Genomic DNA, 21,115 nt, shown 5'->3' on the forward strand with positions numbered 1-21,115 from the left:
CGCGTCAGTTGCACATTTTTATTTTATTTTCATTTTTCTATAATGTACACAACAGACATGGACAGACACAAAAAAATCAACCCGTAAAAAACCTTTTTTTTTAGTAATACATCTTTTTTTTGGTTTGACTGAGGATTGAACCTTCTTCCCCAGGGACTGGAGTCAACAACAACACCTAAGCCAAATTATATTTGCATAGTACTGACATTTATTTTGTATTTACCTACTGCCAATTTTTAATTGATTTTCAACCAATTTCAGAAAAATGTGTGTATGCTCGGGTGTGTGTGCATGAGTATCACCAAAAGTTGATAGAATGTATTGTCATCGACAAAAAATCTATCTGCCAAGTTTCAGCTGCATCGAATGTCATCAATTGGGTTAATTTTCACATACAAGATTCCACTTCATTCATTAATTAATTAAGAAAACAAAATCTAAATTCAAATAGATGTTTTTAAAAAATATAAAGAATAAACAGTTTACCTTCCGATAACGGTGTATAAAAATAAAACAATAATATGTAAACAACAAAAAACAAGAGAATAAAATATGATGAAATAAAGTGAAAACATATGATTGGTTTAATTTTCTTGTTGTAAAGTTCATACAAAATTGAAATTTGTATTTGAGGCACAAACACTCCACCAAACTGAACAATTCTTTTCTTTATCAAAAGGTATAGCAAATATCGAGTGTGAAACTTTATTTAATTATGGCGTCATATTTATTATCCGTGTTTTAAATTATAAAATAAAGGTCATTAAATAATCCAATTTTTCATGATTTTACAACTTTGACATTTTTGTGAATTAATCATATTTATTAAATAAATAATCTCGCTTATTATGTAAATATAATGAAATATAAAATAAAACCTTGTAGACAAACGTGTTTTTGGTCGAAATTTTAAAATTATAATATTTCAATCTATCGTTTACAATCTAAGGACGGGTTGTTTCGGAGAATTTGAATAATTCACCAAATTTCAACGATCATTTTCGGATTCTGTGAAAGTTTTTTCAAGTTCTGTTATTATTTAAGTTAAGTTTGTTTGTCAAGCAACTAGCTTATAATGATACAATAACAGAACATTCTCAGAACCCGATAATTAAAGTTGAAATTTGATGAATTGTTCAAATTCTCCGAAACAACCTGTCCTAAATTTAAACCAATCAAAATACTTTTTTAATATATATTTTATTTATATTTCATTATTTTTACATAGTACTCAGAGTAAAATAGTTTAAAAAAATAATTATCATCATTTACTCTTTCTTTAATGGCATACGTTTTATAATTTAAAACAAAAATATATAAAGTGGCACATATCTATACTAGATATTTACTGCTCCTTATGTCTAATTAATACTAACAATTATTCAGTTTGGTCAAGTTTTGTATTCAAAGGCCGCTTCCTTTTAGTTTTATTTTTTTATGAAAGTTTTGTGTTTTTTTAGTAGATGGCGATTAATATTGTTTTTGATTGGGGCCAAGAGAGAAGATTCTATATTAACAATTTAAAAAAGTAATTTAATGTCATATTTGTCGTTTAATAATGTAACTAATAAATGAATATGCCGTGTCTAGTCTAATTTAGTCTATGTTAGTTATGGTTCAAATATTTTTACAATATACTGTCAAATTAACCATCTGGTAACACATCTAATACTTATTTTTTCTTTAATTTTGAAATATTTTGTGTTTGTATGTAGAATTATTTTATTTTTGTGATTACTCTTATGTTTGCTTCACTCAAATGTAAATTGTTAACCTCGATACAGGCTTAGTCCTAGTGAGGTTGATTTTTATGTGAAAAAAAAGTGTTTTATGTATAGTAAGATGCAATAAATAAATAAAGAAAGTCAATGTTTTGTAATCTAGTGGTAAATAACCCCCAGCAACGCCGGGTACACGTCAGCTAGTCTGAGTATAAGTTGCACGCAGACAGGTGATAGATACCCTCTCCCCCCACGAATAATCAAACGTTGTGGATGGAATGGCATGCGAGTTACTAGCATGCGAGTTACTACCGGCGACACGATACACATCCACTGGCACGCTAAAGACTAGCATGTTTATCTGAGACCTTACCGAGAAAGTTCATTATTTAGATATAATAAAATAGTATTTGGATGTAAACAATTTTGGTTTTATTTTTGAGTGCACTTTATATTTCCATCTAAGGCTGGCCGCATACATACGTTTTCCGTATTCGGAATTCCGTCAGACTAGCGCAAACGTTCGTTTTTCTTCATTTGGAATATATAAACGTCAGTACCAGTGTTGCCAACAAGGGCGATATATCGCCATTTAGGCTACTCAGAGCGAAGATCCGTTGGCAACACTGAATTACGAACGGAAATTTCCGTACGTTTGCGTCGGCACAAACAAACTGTATGCAATAGCTGCGTTCCACATGACGTCATTAGGTTTTTTCCATTCGGTTTCTCCGAACGCGCCGGCTCGCATTCGGAACGTGCGTAAGGAATTTGTTCCGTTCGGAACTAAAACGAACGTGTGCGGCAGTTAATGTATTTTCTACTGATTCCGTGCATTCGGATGTCCGAATACGGAAAACGAATTCGGAAATCGAATACGAAAAACGAATGTATGCGGCCAGCCTAAGAGGTTTGCAGGTGTTTCTGGTGTAAATAATATTAACCAGGAATTTAAACCTTATAACCATCGACATAACGGGCGATATTGCGACCTGATTCAAAATTATCACGGATTTAAAAAAATCTATTTGCAGCACATTTAACATCTGGTTTACCACGTAATACAATAAATATTATTATAAAAGCAATAATTCATTAATTATTATTTATCGTGGACATATATAAACATAAGACTGAACTGAAGTGTACACTGAACAGATAGGTGCCCTAGAAGAGCGATCTTTATGTGTAATTTTGAAAAATAAAAAGTTGTCGACAACTCCTAGACCTTTCAACTCCTAGGTCTCAGACAATCCAATAACTGCTCCAGAAAGTTACATTTGAAACTTATTTCGCCAGAAGTACAGAAATATTCAAAAAATGATCGAAAAGTACATGTGTATAAATCGTTCGAATACTTATATAATATCACTCCACATTAGTACATTGAACTCGTGCGAAACCGGGGCGGGTCGCTAGTCCCCAATACAATTCTACCGGGTTATCTCTTCGGTGGCAGTGTAGTATATTACGTGCCTGCTATAAGGACACAGCAGTCACAGCACTATATCGACAGCTCAAAGTAAGCAATGATTCGTGTTAAAGTGTTTCTGTTCACCGGCATAGTATTCGTAAGTAAAATATTTTATGCAAAAACTTACCCTCACCTTGTATCGTTACTCGTATAAAGAGTAAAGTCAAAAATAACAATGTTCATAACAAAGTGAAATTTAACAATTATCATACAAATTGAAAATATCTTCCGAGTAAAAATAAATTCCGCCGACGGGAATTGAACCCACACCTTCTAATGTCCGGTCAGGTGCTCTGGACCACTGAGCTACGTCGGCTTATTTCCAATACGATAAATAATTCAATATGTACTAGTACTTCAATCAACAATTATTATTATTTTGATTTTTATTCGGGAGATATATTTTTTAATTTGTATGGATATTTCAGGCGACTAATTATTGCTTATAATATGTATTTTTTTCAAGTACCTAAATCAAGTCTACTTTCGCAATAAACATCAATCTTACCTGGCACCACACATATTCAATATCTTCCTAACACAAACAAAAACTACATCACCCCAAATAATTTAAATTGGTTGTTCAAAAGATTTCTGATGTGTTTGACAGAAAAAAAAGATCTGGACATCGAAATATATAATAACTAACACTACATGTTATGGACACACTTCATTCACTTTCTAAATAACATGTTATGTTTTCAGTTCATATAAACTATATAGGAGTCAGACATCGACGTGTAAAATAATAGATTCGGCATCTCATACAAATTTACGATACGATACGATCTACGATACGATACTCACATTGTATCGTTACTAAACTTGTATAAAGAGTAAATTCGAAAATAGCACATTTACAGGAGAGCAAATTCAAATTTCAAAATTGTGATTAGTGATTACTTTTATTGGGGATCAAGTAAAATTCAACAATTATCTTTATTAGATAACACTGTTTATAACATTTAAAACACAATGCGAAATATTGTGCCATTAAATCAATTAAAAAATATTTATTATGCACTTTGTAAAAGTATTCTAACGTATGGAATATCAGAATGGGGAGGAGTCGCAGATAACACAAAACAAAAATAAGAATCGGATTAAAAAGCCTTACCAACATCCAACCGAACAGCTAATGATTGAAAAGAAATTACTCCACGTCAAAAAAACTATTCACTAAGAAAATTATCTACAAAATATTATCAATATATCAGCTCACCACCTCACCTTAAAAGGACTTTTTAACTACTTACGTTTCAGACAGATCTCACTGTCCATCTTCAGAGGCCTTATTTCTTGAGTTTTGTGTCAAACTGATCGCCAATTATTTAACTAGCCACTAAACTCTAACTTTCAATTATAAGTTGAGAAAATTGTTAATTTTTTAAGAAGAAAAAGGAATAAATTAGATGTAAATACAAGTAAATTAGTTTATAATAGTATAGTAGAATGTCATTTAAATTACTGCTCTAGTTTTCCTTTCTTGTGCAATCAAACACAAATACAGAAATTGCAAATTATTCAAAATAGAGGTATGCGAGCAGTATTGAATTGTAGTAGGTATTTTTAGATAATTATTATACAGAAAAAACTAGGAAAGTTAAGTGTGAGAAAACGAATAATTTACAATAATAAGTTAAAAAATAATATATAATCAAAAATAATTTTGAACATTCCCTCGTTCTCTCTGAACAAAAAAGAAATTTCTTCACTTATTCGAATGAGGATCGGACATTGTTCCGTTCCTTACCACCTTTTTAAAATTCACGTTCTTGACTCCCCAGATTGTACATTCTGTGGTCTAGAAGTGGGAACTTTAGATCACATATTTTTTGGTTGTCTCTCTCTAAACAAATATCCTCTCTTCTATCAAGCCTTATCTAAAATTGCCTCCCCTCCATTCAACATCTCATCTCTTCTAAGTCTGAACTCGACTCCAATTTTCATTATAATTTTGAAATTTGCTTATTTAAATAAAATTAATATTTAAATTCACCTTTCATTTCTCAATAATTTTAAATGATGGCCAAAAACACCCTTGAAGGGTGAAAGCCAGAAATAATGAAAAAAAAGTAAAAAAATAAGATTCTCACAAAATACATATTTAAGAATGTTAATTTTAATTTCGGAATACATGGCTACCCCACGAGAAACTGTGGAGATTTTAGACTTCCAAAAACAAATTTGTCGGGAACCCAAAATAATCTCTATTTTAAAGGATTTAAAATTTTTAATGAATTACCGACAAATGTTAAAGAAGCTAAAAGCCTTGCTGCTTTTCGTGGGTTATTCCTAAATACGATAAAGAATAAGTTTTGGATGTATTGTATCTATATATTGGATGTTTTTGATGTATTTTTTACTTACTTCTGTTACATTAAGTATCCTTAATGTAACAGAAGTAAGTAAAAAAAGTATCTGTTATATTCTTAAAAGTATCTGCTATTCTGTTACATTAAGTATCCTTAATGTAACAGAAGTAAGTAAAAAAAGGTTTATACTCGATATAAAATGTAATTTCAAAAAAAAATCGTCAAAAATATTTTAATTACCCTTCTTTGAACACACTTAGTCTAGTGAGACGAGTAAAGAAAACTATGTAATTAAAAAAAAAACAAACGCCCGGGTCGCCGGCACTGATATTAAAGAATTTTGGCATCATAGGGAACGATATGGCGGATTCCTTGCAAAACAAAAAGCTTCCAAACATTGCTACTTGCTGTCTGTCGTCTACTCTCATAAATCACACTCTCATGCTTGCAACTGCAAGTCAAACGTCCTGCCAACCAGACTTCTTAACCTCAATGCTACTCTTTTTCAGTTCATATAAACTATATGGAAGGCAGACATCGACGTGTAAAATAATAGATTCGGCATCTTATACAAATCAACGATACGAAAAAAATATAATGATGAGTAATTTCATAACACTAACCTAACAAATTCCATTACTATTTCGTCGATAAAACAGACGATATTTATAATTGTAGGTGTTATTAAGCAGCCTCTCGGCATTGAAATCTACTCCACAACAATGCTGGCCCCAGAGAAGCGCCTGCCCTCCCACGAAGTGTGAAAATATGAATTTACCGTGAGTTTAAAATATATAAGATGTGACACTTACTAGGCGCTCGAAATGGTTATACTGTATTGGTGACCGTTCAAGACACTGCTCGACCTACCCAAATGCTAGGTTCATGGTAGGTGAGAAGGAACTATCGGTTTATGGCGTAATCAAAACATTCACAAAAAATTTGGAATTTTCCACAAGGAATGTCTATTTATAACTAATAATTACAGACACCCATTCATAGCTTTTATTTTCAAGAAATGTAGCATTAATTATTAAAAAAAATTAGCTTTTATGGCTAAATAGAATAACGCCAAGGAATGGGAGTCGGCAAGAGAAACACTTGAAACATGTTTATTGTATTATTGATTGAAACTCAACATGGCACATGGTTCTACAGTAAAGTGTGTCATGTTCGTTCTACGATCTGTCAATTCAAGATTATAGCGACTAAAAAATCTTTCTGTGTCAACACTATTCACAGGGGCCCACACAGTCATCAGAGCTGCCCCAGCAAATTCTCCGTGAACAATTTTTACAACTAAGAGTAGCTGAATTATGTCTACAGTGACTCCATCCCTCACTTGCTCTACAAGCTGTCTTTGAAAATAGATGTTACCTTCCAGGAATTTACTGTCATCAACTGATTTGAATGTTGGTGCAAGCCTACTTTTACTTTCTAAAAGAATAGCTTCTGATCGCTGGACATTCTAACGTATAATCGCAGAATTGAAAAATTTACCTGCGTGCTCAAAAAATAGATTAGTGCTGTTTCCTTGACGGCTCAGCATATGTGATGCCAGTTTCACAGAACTCTTCTGACAACTCTTTCTTATTTGGCTTTTTATTTGGGTTAAGACAACCTGGTTCTTTACCTCCTGCACAGCCTTTAAGGTTCGCTAAAAATAGCATCATAGCGGGAGCCCTACTCCCGCTTTCTTTTTGAATCTTGGATTTTTCTGAGAAGAAAGTAATCATTTACTAATACATTTAAAAAAATAATTTATTAAACACTTTTGAGTACGCAAAATATATTTAAAAATAACTTCAGTAAATCCTATAATAATAATATTTTCATCCATTAATGTAAATATATGTAATACCTAAGTATTTAATAATTTAAATTAAATACAATTAAAATCGTGTGTTCGATACTACCCGAAACAGCCATTCCCTATACTAAACAAACAAGTTTTTTTATAAATACCACCTCTCTTGTTATATATCTCCACCTTTTCTCCTGCACCATTTACAGGAGAAGTCGGTAGAATAACATTTATTGGGGCAGCAGTGTTGCGATTCCTCCCCCTTTAGTCAACGATAGGACAGCTTTACAGTGTCCATATCCATCAGGTAAGAATAACATTTATTGGGGCAGCAGTGTTGCGATTCCTCCCCCTTTAGTCAACGATAGGACAGCTTTACAGTGTCCATATCCATCAGGTAGGTATAACATTTATTGGGGCAGCAGTGTTGCGATTCCTCCCCCTTTAGTCAACGATAGGACAGCTTTACAGTGTCCATATCCATCAGGTAAGATAAACCTTAAGAAATTGTTTCTTGTTTTTAGAACCCTCATAAAATATCTGTGGAAAGCTCCCAAAGGCATCTCCCAAGCTGGAGAGGAATACAAGACAGAGCTCATCAGGTTGGCCAAGGAAGTCACAAGAAGACCCGTAGAAGATCAGATAAGGATTAACGCACTGGTGCTCCTTTTGTCCCTATGGGCTGTGGTCAGCTACGCTGGACTTGTGCTCCCCGCGTCTCCCTCCTGCGTTTTCAATGGGGTATGAACAACCGCATATTAACTTACTATTTCTTATACGATTGTATTTTTCCATGAAATTCGTAAGGAATTTGTACCTTCGCTTAGTTATTCAGTTGGTTGCAACAATAGGATGGTTGCAACGATAGGACTTTTCACTCCTATCAACATTCCACTGTGGTCTGTCAGCCTTGCTTGGTACATATAATTCAATTATATCGTAATTACTGACTTTAATATGTTTGTTTCTAGCTTGTGGAAAGTACTCTGAGTGGTTGTCCAGCAGAACAAGAGAAGGCCGTTGATGAATTGGTTAAGTTGTGCATTCTCGCAACTGACTCCTCCGTCCGTTCTGGTATGAAGTCCGCTGAGTGTCCAGTCGATGAAATTAAGGTACCTAACCCAAAGTTTTACACGTACACCAACCTAACAGGATTGCGTGGACATCCAGAAGCATTATTAGTTTTTCCAATTGGAAGAACTTGGCATCCAAAAATAGGCTATCAATAGTTTTTCATAGAATCATCTCCCGAAAAACATTCCTAAGTCGGGTTGTTTCACAGAATTTGAACAATTCGTCAAATTTAGAAGTTGATAATCATATTCTATGAATGCCCTTGGTGGTTCATAATATCAAACTATTCGGTGGCATAGAGCCGGAATAAAGTGAAAACCTAAAATAGTAGTAGACCTTAAGGTTTGCATGTAAAAAAGATCGTTATATTTAGGGGTGCGTCGCACAATTGTACCAAGGCACCTTAGAGATGATCCCTCCAAACATAATTTGCACTTTTTGAGATCTTAGTAATCTTACAGTTGTATCGTGCTCAATTAGATTTGAGTTCAGTTTAATTTTATAGTAATTCATGTTTCATCATCACAGGTTCAAAAGTTTTAGAAATATTTTGCTTTCAGAGACTGAATATATTATTTTCTTAATTTCGGCTTAGATATCATTTCTTACAACATGGGTAACAACTGATCCTGATTTAGTTTATCAATTTCGCAGAAATTGTAGATATTGTGCAACTGCACGGAATATAGTTACAAGAAGGCTATAATAACATACCACAATAATACAAATTATTAAGGTTACTATTATAATATTCTTCAGCGTGCAGATAATTTTAAATTCAAATTTTAATTTTCATTACTTTGCCACTGGATTATTCTCTACATATTTTCACATGTTTGTAGAAGCCCGTATGGGCGTAAAATATAAATAAACAATGTAAATCAAAACATTTAGAAAGACGACACAAAATTCGATACCTGTGAGCTGAGTGATGATTCCTTCAAGAACATTCTGGACCATCCCGACTTTGAACTTCCACCTTCCTTGAAGCCCCTCATTGAAAATCTCAACAAGTCTGCGAACCCCGTTGATGTTGGTATATCCGTTGGTGCTGTTGGCTCCGCGACAAAGCTGTGCATCGATATATTCGCCAAAATTATGGAGTCTGACGAGCTTATTCAGGTAACCAACTATTTAACTGCTTAAGACCACTACTGTGACGTTTCAAAACGTTTGAGTAAATTAGTTTTAATTAAGTTGTAATATGATAATTATATCTAAATAGCAGGTCAAGTTGGTTCATTTGTTACGCATACAATTTTGAACATCATCATCAGGAATTCTTGTTTCATGGTAGAATGTACTTTTTTGTTGGTGTTAATTCATAATTGTTATGATTTACTCATCTTCATGTTTATAAACCTCATATCCATGCTTGATGATTTCCTAATCTTCGAATTTATTGGTTTCCTTATTTCAGGTTGGTAGACCTCGTCTTTATGTTTGTTGACTGTTGGTTGTCGTGTTGGTGTAACTTCATATTTTTTACGACGTCCTCATCTTCAGTTTACTTCAAAAGTGTTAGAAGTTCAGTGTTTAAAATTGGATACCTATCCGGTTATATCTACCTAGGTAACTACATAGTAGTATAAACAAAGGCGTGGCGCCACTGTGCGTAGATGTGACTTGCGGTCTTAACTATGTTTGCCGGACTGTTATGCTTATACCACTAGTATTATGTTCGTGGCCCGTCTCTTCTCCCTTATATCTTTTATCTGTGAGTATCTATACAATGGCGCTCTAGGTTTCGTCACCGTAATTGGTCAAATAAAGGAGTTTTCCAGAGGAAGAACCTCTCTTTGTTCTTAGGAGACATGAAATTTGGTAGAATCGCGATGTAATTAAATGTCCCGGCCAGCACATGTATTGAAATTCAAATGAGTCGGTACCATATAACATTCGATAAATGAAATTATAAGTCACTTTAAACATGAATCAATGGTCACACATACACGGCGTTCCCTTGTTGCAAACAATTATGTTTAACGGCGGTATCTCTCGGCGGTTTAATATCAGCAGGTACTCAGATTTACGTCGGTATCTCTTTTCACGCATTGAAAAGAACGAAATCGATCGACAACATATTTAAAACACTGAATTAATCATTTTCCAAAACGGCGAATTACTGAATTATGGCGTCTTTTACTACGGTAAATATCTTCTGGGTGTTGAGAAAATGGAGATTGATCAATGACTTGTAGAAAAATCGAGATATTCAGATTCAACAGTATAGTTACGTACTGATGTGACGTAACTACAAAAATGACAAAAATCAGAACGGAACAGTATCTCTGTAAAAACATTTTTTTGTTTTATTTCAGGTGGCGAGATTTAAGGCATGCCCTGGGAAGATTCCCCCGAATTGCTGCCCCAAGAGACTTAAGAAATTGACGGTTGCCGCTGAAAATCTGAAAGCTGTATTTGTTAACCTCTAAGCTTCGTCAAAACGTTTGTTCGACGACACTCCCACATAGCACATTACTTTGATTGTGCCGAATTATATTATGTTTTAATACTGACATGATTATTCTTTGTTTAAATTCAGGGCAAAAAACGAATTTATATAATGTTATAACTATGTAAATGTAAACAAAAGTCTGATTACATCAACGTGTTGACGACGGTTGGGTGAAAATAAAAATTATGGATTAAGTCACCAAAATAACCTTTTGTAAAATCCATGGAAGTTTTCACTGTGTATGTATACTTTAAATTGTATTATGTTTGTGCATGAATGAATTTAAATTAAAAAGATATTCAAGATTTTATTAATGTTGTCAAATTCAATCAAACGAGAATAATGAAGATTATCATTGAAATGAAAAATTTCGTCATAAAAATTAAACACATAATTTTAATTTATATTGTTGCCATCTTTGAGAGTTGGTTGAAACCGTCTCAGCTCTTCAAGATAAGTGGCTACCATTGTCTGCGAGACGACCGCATCGATGGAAAGGGTTGTACATCCCTTCTAATCAAAAACTCCCTGTCCTTCACCTTTATTTCCATTAAACCCCCAAATTCATCCTTCTAATTAGTGGCAGCTACTGTATCTAATATTACATTTGTATGCCCTACATACCCCCTTCTACCTCATATAACATTTCATTAAGGACCCACATGCTTAAAATAATATCTTCTCTTCTGGTCATTCTGGGTGACTTCAATTCCCACTCCCCACTCTTGGGTTCTTCATCAACGGATCCCTCAGGAAATAAAATAATTAACCTTATGGACTCCTTGAACATGTGCCTTCTAAATTATGGATCCCCGACAAGGTCAAGTCTCCCTGGGCAGAGCCCTAGTGCGGTGAATAAAAGTATATATCCACTTATTTCCTGGAGAACTTCATCAGAGCCCTGCGGCAGTGACCACTATTCAATTATTGTAAATCTGGCTCAACGGTTAGATACTAACCTCTTTAAAAGAAAGACAAAATTTATCATAAAAAGGGCGATTGGTCCCATTTCAGAGAATTTACCCAGGGTCATACCCTCACCCTGCCTACCTCTTTTTCATATAACTGCACCTCCTCTTACAAATATTGGTCTGATTCCATTCTAAAATTTGCTGACAAGTATATTTTGAAATCATCCCCTGTAGGCAAAAAGAATGCCTTTGAGTGCTGAAGGAGAGGATAATACTGCTACGCGAAATGGAAAGGTTGCTACGCAATCTTTGCTATTGTGGGGTAGGTAATATACCTGTTGTAGGTAATATAAGATATGGTACATAGATGAAATCAATTTGCACAGTGAACAGCTTCATTTCCTTTGACGGAAACTTGGACGCCAAACTATGCCAGTGAAGACAAAGTATGCTGAACAGTGTGGTAGAGTCTGAGAATCATCATCATCAGGGATGGGCACTGTTTTTTACATTACTTAGAGCTTTGGAATCATAATAAAGAAAATAGAAGTGGATTGATATTAAAGATTTATTAATTAATATACCTGGGTTTAAACACATACCTGTGGACCAATTCTACACCTGAGCTACCTATCTAGTACCTAAGATCACTCGATGCGACGATTCGGGTTCCTGGAAACGGGATGGAGACTCCACGGGCCTGAGGAGCCCTCCATCTCCCTCCTCATGGCATCAGCGTCTGGTCTCGTAGCTCTTTCCTCCCTTTGGCTGGAGTGCGCGTGGATGCAGACCACCTGGTCCCGGTGACCCTCGACATGAGGTCGGTGGAATCCCCAAATTCCACAAATAAGCGGACACGAAGATACGGTAGTGCGATGTGACGTTTTTTCCTCCGCTGTGTAGCTCGAACGTAGTCGGATGACTTTAATATCTATCGGATATGAATGTTACATTGACGGTATCACCGCCCGCCATTATAACCGGAATTCCGAACTTGAATTTCCCGATAAGACAATTAAATCAGCGCGGTCGCTCCTCGACCGGCTGTAAACTTAACGATCACATAATACTTCTAAATTGAACACCGATCCGTTACACTTTATTAATAAATAATCCACATTTTGGTGACCAGTCGGTAACGTGCCGTGGCCTGTCAGCGCGTTCCCAAAAAGTCACCCGAACGACCAATAACCCTCTGTAGATCAAATCTTAAACTATTTCCGGAGAAAAGATGAAACTATACATAGCCAGTCGATTATAATGAACTGACTGCAATTTACCCGGGGTAATATGAAACATTATTAACTTTAGTTAGGAAAATAATTATTTATAAAACAAAAGTAATTATTTTCATAACAATGCCAACAGGACAATAGAAAATTTCTTGAAAGCCAAGAATGCTCAAGATGTTTCTAAATAAGCATCCCGTTTAAAAAAAAACACAGCTGGCATAATTTCTGTACTAATATATCCCCGGCTTCTCCGGCGGGGGAGGTTTGGTCCACGATTAGCAGGTTTAGGTTTTCCTTTTCCCTGCCGAAGTCATCTCGCAATTTAGGTAATTTGATTTCTGACTTTCTTAACAAAATAGCTCCCCCTCATCTCCTAATCTTGATAAAGTACCTGTTTTATCTTACACCCCAAATTCTTCATCGTGGTTAGATGCTCCATTTTCCATAGACGGGTTAAAAAGAGCCACGGAAGACCTAAAAGACTCAGCTCCGGGCAAGGATGAAAGCCTAACCATTTCCATCCGCCAAACTGATGACAATATCCTTACCTACTTTCTCTATCTCATCAATATCTTCCTTCCAATAATTCCATTCAGTCCAATTTGTAAAATTAGCAAAGATCCAAGTCTAAGCCCAAGCTATAGACCGATAACTCTCTCTCTTCAACACACACAGCAAAGTATCTGAAAGAATGATGAGATTAGACTGGTTTGTAGAGAAAAATCAAATGATTCCCCCTTGCCAGTTTGGATTTGGATAGGTTAAAAGTACCTTTGACAACCTTTTTTCTCTTGTTATAGATGCAGTATTTTTGTATTACAGTATTTTTAGACTTCTGTGGAGCATACGGAAATGTAAATATTCACATTATAAAAGAAATGTTTCTTGCGGTTAGCATTCCTCCTAAATTGGTCCAATTCATTGATTTAATATTTACTAGTTTATGTTAACTATCTTATATTATGTTTATACATCTTACGGTATGTTATGTTTACGTTTTATAGTCATTTGTATATTTATATTCCGTCATTTGCTGTATTATTTATTGAAAAAAAAGTTAATTGTGTGTGGCCAAGATCACATCATGGGTGAAAGCCAAAATAAATAATAATGAAAATTGAGATAAGTAGTGACGTTTCTTTGGACAAATTTTATAATTCCCTTTTTGATTTTGCATAATACAATATGGTCAGTAAATTAAGTAGGTAGGTAAGGACCAACAAATAAAACTTGAAATATTAAATAAAATAAATTTAGAAACAAACTTTAGTTGGATGCGAGGTCTACTGTTCACAGAACTACTATTTGAAGGAATTGTAAATAGGTGGGATGTAAGGAAGCTTAGTTAAAAAACTCATTAGTTGGTTTATAGAGGGTCCACTGAGTCCACATTGTGTTCCACAAGGTGAGTTGATGATTATTAGCCAGGTCAACTTCATAAAATGTCATATCGTAATTTCAATTTTCTTTGAAGATTTTTGTTCAAACCAGAAATATAAATGATTAAACCAGACAATACTTAGCCGGTTAATCCTGCATCCATATGTTGTCACTTTTCTGTTAGAGATTATTTTTCTTTTAAATGCGATATTTTCTTCACCACAAACAATACCAACCAACATCCAAGAAAATCGTTTTGATTCTTCCCGCTCAAAACAAAAGAATTCGATGTTTCCCTTTCTGTTCCATTTTTCAAATGGTATCTATCTAAATAGGTAGTGGTGGTTAGGAAAGGTAAGTAACCCTCTTTGAATCATTAATCCAAGGTTTCGGTTGGTTTGGTCCCATAGAGCCTGAGAAAACGACTCCTAATTTCCGAATCCCGAGGCAAGGTAAAAATAAGTATTTAAAAAATAATAGAATCAGTTGAAAATGATTTTAATATTTGACAATGGAAAGGAAATACTATGCCAAAAACCATTATGACCCGGTATATCATTCGGTCCGTATCCTAGCCATGTGGTACATTCCTCACTCAAAGCTCAAAGGCTTAAGCTTTGGTAAGCCGCAGAGTAGTTCCTATTTTAGCAGTAAAAAATGTCAAATATGACGTTTACGTGATTTATTACGTTTTTCCATCTCTCCGAAATACTCGTATACGTAAATTACCTGATTTTATCAGTATGGATACATATTAATCGAGCGATGAGGGATGTTGATGTTAGTAATTATTGATAATCAATCTAAAATGGACAAATAATCTGGTATGGAATTATAAGAGCGATATTTAAAACTTAACTCGTAAATGAATCCCGCCTAAAACATTTGACATTTTGAAAGCCCTCGATCTCCTGATGACAGTAGAGAGCACAGATGTACCACTAACATAAACAGTAATTAAGTTTAATAATAAAAAACTATCCTCTTTAAAAAACAAAGACAACACGTATAATATTACTAATATCTAGGCCTTCGAACTACTTTTTTAGCATCTGGATTGTCGCAAAGCAAATAGGTATTGATTGTATAGTAACAAAAACAATTCATAAATCATTTGTCTTAGGGTAAACAACCGTAAACATGTGGAGTAGCGCTGAACAGATAATCTAGAAGTGTGATTTATACCGACTTGAAAAAAAACCGATGTTATGAAAATTGCGAAAAACCTTTCAACTCCTAGGCCAATGGAATTGAATGAAAATTATTCAAATTCAAAATTTTCGAAATTTTTTGATCTTTCTTCTGTATGCTCAAATGACCTTTATTTGAGCACAAATATAAGCCCATAAGATACTTCTATCAGTTGATTTATTCTGTGGCAGTGTGGTAAAAATAAGGTCAAAGCACTATATCTACAGCTCAAAGTAAGCAATGGTTAGTGTTAGCGTGTTTTTGTTCATCGGTCCATAAGTAAAATATCTTCTTCTTTTATCTGACTCCAAAAATCCCGTCAAAACCATAAATCCTGTCCTGATAATAACTTATTAATGTACACTTTATTCGGGTCCTGATTTCCTGGTAGTCTCTGAAATCGATGAAAATGTTCATAAAATCTGTTTGAAATACCTCACCTGCACACGTCGATGGTTCCATGAAAACTCATCAAAATGTCAATTCAACACACCTATAGTTACTTATGTAACCTATTTAACCTAGTTTTTGTTTCATCACTTTTTATAACTTTTTAGCACTTTTTAAAGGTGTGTTGAATTATCATTTTAATGAGTTGTCCGGTCACCCACGTCGATATTTAAACGACTAGATTAGGCGTCTCATACATTATGATTAATAATTGTTTAAAAAATAACTACCTTCCAAATTCCACAAATATATCGTCGATGAAGGCAGGTGATTATCATTTGTAGGTGCTATTAAGCCCCTGCACACCCAATTTCTACCGAATTATAACAAGTTTCTCGTTAACTTAAAAAAAATATATTTTGAAGTTAATATCTATTAATTTGTTATGCCGAAACGTTAATTAGATATGAAATTCCCTCGATTTTTCTACACGATGAATTAGTATCTTTCCGAAGGGTCCCCCTAGAAACATTTGAGGTTTTAGTAATACTTTCATCAGAAATAATTAAAATTAACCCTATGGAAAGATCGATTAGGTACTTCTATTTCGCCGAGTGTTGTTTTTACACATTATTTTATAATTATAGACCCGTTTCAAACATACCTATCATATCAAAAATCCTGGAGAAAATTGCTGCTGAACCAATAACCAGTCATAATTCAAATAAATTATTCGCCAATCGTTAATCTGCATACAGAAAGTTCCACTCAACTGAAACCGGACTCTTTCGTATGCTGTCAGACTTAACTCTTGTTTGACACGATTGATCATGACTTCCTCATTAAGAGATTAGACGAAACATTTCTTTTGAATTCCGACATCAAAAATTGGCTGACATCCTATCTATCCAATTGCTTACAGGCCGTGAAGGTTGGAAATAAACTGTCTAAGTTCGCAACACTCTCTTCAGGAGTAAGCTTTTTGTAGATCTACAAAGGCACAGAAAAGTTTCCGGTTTTTTGCCAGAAAATTCTCAGCTAGCATACGCATTGAGAAGATCTGGTTCATGCACCCTCTTCCACTCATAAAAGCACCTTGCACATCCCATATTTTATCCTTTGTTTCCTTTCTTACCCTTTCAATCAAAATTCTACCATACAGCTTGCCAACTGAACTTGGCAGGCTAATAGTCCTATGATTCCCACATTCCATACGTGATCCTTTACCTTTGTATAACGGCATAATCGCAGCCCTTCTCTAATCTAAAGGCATGTAACCCTACTTCAAACATCGGTTAAAAAGATTGCACAACCATGTGAAAATTATACGGCTATTTCCTTTAAAATATTCAGCAGCAATAATGTCGAAACCAAGCTTTACATTCTTTGTACATTTAAGCGATCTTTTTTATCTCATCCATGCCGATTTCGGCAACATTCGCCCCATCATCATTCAAATCAGATTCTCCGGTGGAATCAGTGTCACTCGGGTTACTCTCAAAAACTTCCTCAAAATACTTCATGCATCCCTCTTTTATTTCTTCGTCATTCGTCAACCTTTTTACATCTTTCGATATCACTGTCATGCTTCCGTTTTCTGGACCACTCCAGGACCTTTTGACTTCCTTCTAAAACAGTTTAATGTTTTCTTGGAAGTGGTCTGTCATTTTGATTCCCTATTCCTCTTTCAAGCGTTTTTTTCGTTCTTGGACTCCAACTCTTACTCTTTTCTCTTTATCTTTCGCTCGATCTCTCTCTTCACTGGAAGCACTGTGAGCCGCTATCAGATATAACCATGCTTTCTTCTCCTCTGAAACCAGTGCTTTAACCTCATCATCCCACCAAGAATCACCTTTCTTCCTACCTTGCGTACTTACATATTCCACACACCTCTCTAGCAGATGCACATAGACTCACTTTTACGTGGTTCCATGTTTCGTTTATGCTTAGACCGTCCATTTCCTTCCCACTCAATCTCATCTCTGCACAATTCACATAATTACTTCTTAGATTAGTTTTCAATAATGCTATCTTGAAGAAGGTTGAATATAACCAAAACTAGTTGACACAATGTTTTAATTCTAAAAAAGTGTTTGAAAATAAAATAACTTTTCATTTAATGATCGTAGTATAATTATTTAATGATGTGTTGTGTTGTTCTGGTCTCCATAATTTTTAGGCTGGCCGCATACATACGTTTTCCGTATTCGATTTCCGAATTCGTTTTCCGTATTCGGAATTCCGTGAGACTAGCGCAAATGTTCGTTTTTCTTCATTCGGAATGTATAAACGTCAGTACCAGTGTTGCCAACGGATCTTGACCTAATGTCGCCGTTTCTCATACATAATGTAGCCTAGAGTAGCCAAATTTGCAGTTAGGTGGGACATGTTTAAAATTGATGTTTTTACGTGTTAAAATTGATGTTTTGAAGTAGCCTAATTGGCGACCAGTCGTCTTTTAGATTTTTTCGGCGTCGATTCTCGTTCTGAGTAGCCTAAATGGCGATATATATATTCTGTTTTAAAAAGGATGGAAAAGCCCGGCTGGGCATAAAAGAAAAAAAAATGATGTCACGTCACAAAGTGATTGCTTTCTTCAATAATTGTATACCATTCTATATAAATCTAAAATTTAAATAAATAAATTTATATATCTAAATTTTTTTTTTAAATTTAAAAAAAAACCTATGCACAATAGTAAAAATGTATACGTTTTTGGTTCTATATGACATGTACAGAATTCAAAAACACAAATAAAATAAATTAAAATCATTTTGTGTTATTTATTTATCCTTTTCCTGATTCAGCACATAAAATTTACTGAAAGTGTTTCTTTTTAGCTTTATGTCCATATTACAACACCTCTGACAACAAATTCTCCATGGTTTCGCTTACGAGTTTGAACGCTTGTACAAAGAGTTTAAATAGAGTTGGGTTGTTAAGTTCATCTCCATCTTTGTGACTTACGCTGTTGGGGCTTCTCTATTGACTGACAAATGAACAAACTACATGATGAGATTTGAGGAACATATTTGTGCTCTTTTTCACATTGTATGGTTACATGTATTTATATTATCTAGGCTTTCCAAACGAGGCTGCGGAATTCGATGGAGAGTTGTAATGTGCAATTACTTCTACGTGAGGTTATTTTTTAAATGAATTTAACTAAACAGGGCTAATCTAGTATAATACATCAATAGCATTACCCCGTAAATTAAAAAATAAATAAAATTAAAATTAAAAAAATGTCAAACTTGTAAAATCATGAAAAATTGGATCATTTAAATACGTATATTTTATAATTTAAAACACGGATGATGAATATGACTCCATAATAATAAGTTGCACACATCTGTACCCGATATTTACCATACCTTTTGATAAAGAAAATATTATTCAGTTTGGTGGGGTATTTGTATATTTTTATTTTGCTCAAATCCGATTTTAAGTTTTGTATGAACTTTACAACAAGAACATTGAACCAATCATATGTTCTCACATTATTTCATCATATTTTTAGTGTCTTGTTTTTGTTGTTTACATATTATTGTTTTATTCTTACATTTTGTTGTTTCATTCTTATATATTATTGTTTTATTCTTACATGTTATGTTTTATTCTTATATATTATTGTTTTATTCTTACATATTATTGTTCTAATCTTACATATTATTGTACACCGTTATAGGACGGTAGCTGTTCAATCTTTGTTATTTCTTTAGAATTGTTTTCTTATTTAAATGAATGAATGAAGTGGAATCTTGTAAGTGAAAATTAACCCACTTCATGACATTCGATCGAGCTGAAACTCGGCAGGTAGATTCATTGTCGATGACAATACGTTCTATCTACTTTTGGTGGTACTCATGCACACACACGCGCGCATATACGCATTCTTCTGAAATTGATTGAAAATTAAATAAAAATTGACAATAGGTTATATACAAAATAAATGTCGGTACTATCCAAATAGAATTTGGCTTAGTCGTTAGCATTGTTGTCTCCAGTCTTTGGGGAGGAAAGTTCAATCCTCAGTCAAACCAAAAAAAATATGTATTATGTATTATAAAATAAACTTTTTAAGTTAATTTTTTTGTGTTAACCCCTGTCTGTTGTGTACATTATAGACAAATGAAAATAAAATAAGCACGGAGGGCAACTGACGTTGGTTTCCCCAATTATCCACGCAAGGTTGGACCGTGAAGAGTGGAGGAGTCTGATTCATCAGGGCAATTGAAATGGAGGATATTAAACTCTTGTCATTTTAAGTTGACGCGGCAATGTTTCAGGGTGGAAAATCTTGTTGTAGTAGGTATATTTTTTCTTCGGGCTCACTGCGGTGCCAATAAATACGCTGGGCTTCGTACATATTCTTCTCTTGGCCAAGCGAGCTGCTAGCGTACCCTGGAAGTAAAAATAAACAAGTATCAATTCCTATGTAACTTAATTATTATTTTTATTTCGTGGAACTCCGTTATTTTTTTTTTATTTAATGTAAATCATATCTGCAAGAATATTTAATTTTGTGACAGCTGTTTCGGCGTTCAAGGCCAATTGCAAAATAAATTAAATAAGTAGTCTCATCGTGGCCTAACCACAGTTTGAAAATGGCATTGAACGACGAAAGAACTGTCACATTAATAAAAAAAAATTAAATACCTTCATAACTATATAATAACATTATCATGATGAGGATGCAATAGATTATATTTTTTGCTGATCATAGAGTTTCGCTAGATAGATCATAGACTGCTGAGATCACAAAGAATCGGACGTGTATTTGGTTCTTCCGATCTGATAGTCTGATCAGACAATGAGAAAGCAAACTCGATAGAATCCGAGTTGCCTCAAAAGTGTGGGATACATTTATTGACTAGGTCACTTCCCAGCTCCTCGCAACATGGTTTGTTCCCCTCATCCCGATCTTCCTGTCTACTATGTCTATGAGAAAAATCAATGATCTGCACAAAAGTCCAATCCACTGACGTAGGATTTTTATGATCCCGAAGAGTTGGCAGAAAATAAATTCAATTTCTTACCGAAATCTAGAAGTACAACATTAATATGATTCACGAGACAGAAAGGATATATTTTTTTCTGATTCCTATTTCCATCGTAATTTAACAAACGGAGAAAATTAAATCACCGACAATTTAATTTTTAAA

The 21,115-nt window shown here is 34.3% G+C and overlaps 1 protein-coding gene across 1 annotated transcript; it reads left to right on the forward strand.

Moving 5' to 3' along the window:
• The first annotated feature begins 3,185 nt into the window (after positions 1–3,185).
• On the forward strand, positions 3,186–11,154 carry LOC149413587 (uncharacterized). The gene is made up of 6 exons (XM_089644620.1): positions 3,186–3,292; positions 6,189–6,289; positions 7,839–8,055; positions 8,286–8,426; positions 9,283–9,510; positions 10,710–11,154. Exons 1-6 carry the CDS (start codon positions 3,251–3,253, stop codon positions 10,821–10,823), a joined length of 843 nt encoding a protein of 280 aa, XP_089500746.1. The 5' UTR covers positions 3,186–3,250; the 3' UTR covers positions 10,824–11,154.
• The last annotated feature ends 9,961 nt before the right edge of the window (positions 11,155–21,115 follow it).

The sequence above is a fragment of the Hesperophylax consimilis genome, chromosome 21, assembly GCF_061612785.1.
Source record: "Hesperophylax consimilis isolate HC1 chromosome 21, BYU_Hcon_1.0, whole genome shotgun sequence".
Lineage (NCBI taxonomy): Eukaryota > Metazoa > Arthropoda > Insecta > Trichoptera > Limnephilidae > Hesperophylax > Hesperophylax consimilis.

Excerpts from the sequence above, each read along its gene's own strand:
- LOC149413587 (XM_089644620.1), top strand. The coding sequence starts at position 3,251 with ATGATTCGTGTTAAAGTGTTTCTGTTCACCGGCATAGTATTC. Across the intron at positions 6,290-7,838 it reads TGTGAAAATATGAATTTACC|AACCCTCATAAAATATCTGT; the intron begins GTGAGTTTAAAA and ends TCTTGTTTTTAG. Across the intron at positions 8,427-9,282 it reads GTCCAGTCGATGAAATTAAG|AAAGACGACACAAAATTCGA; the intron begins GTACCTAACCCA and ends CAAAACATTTAG.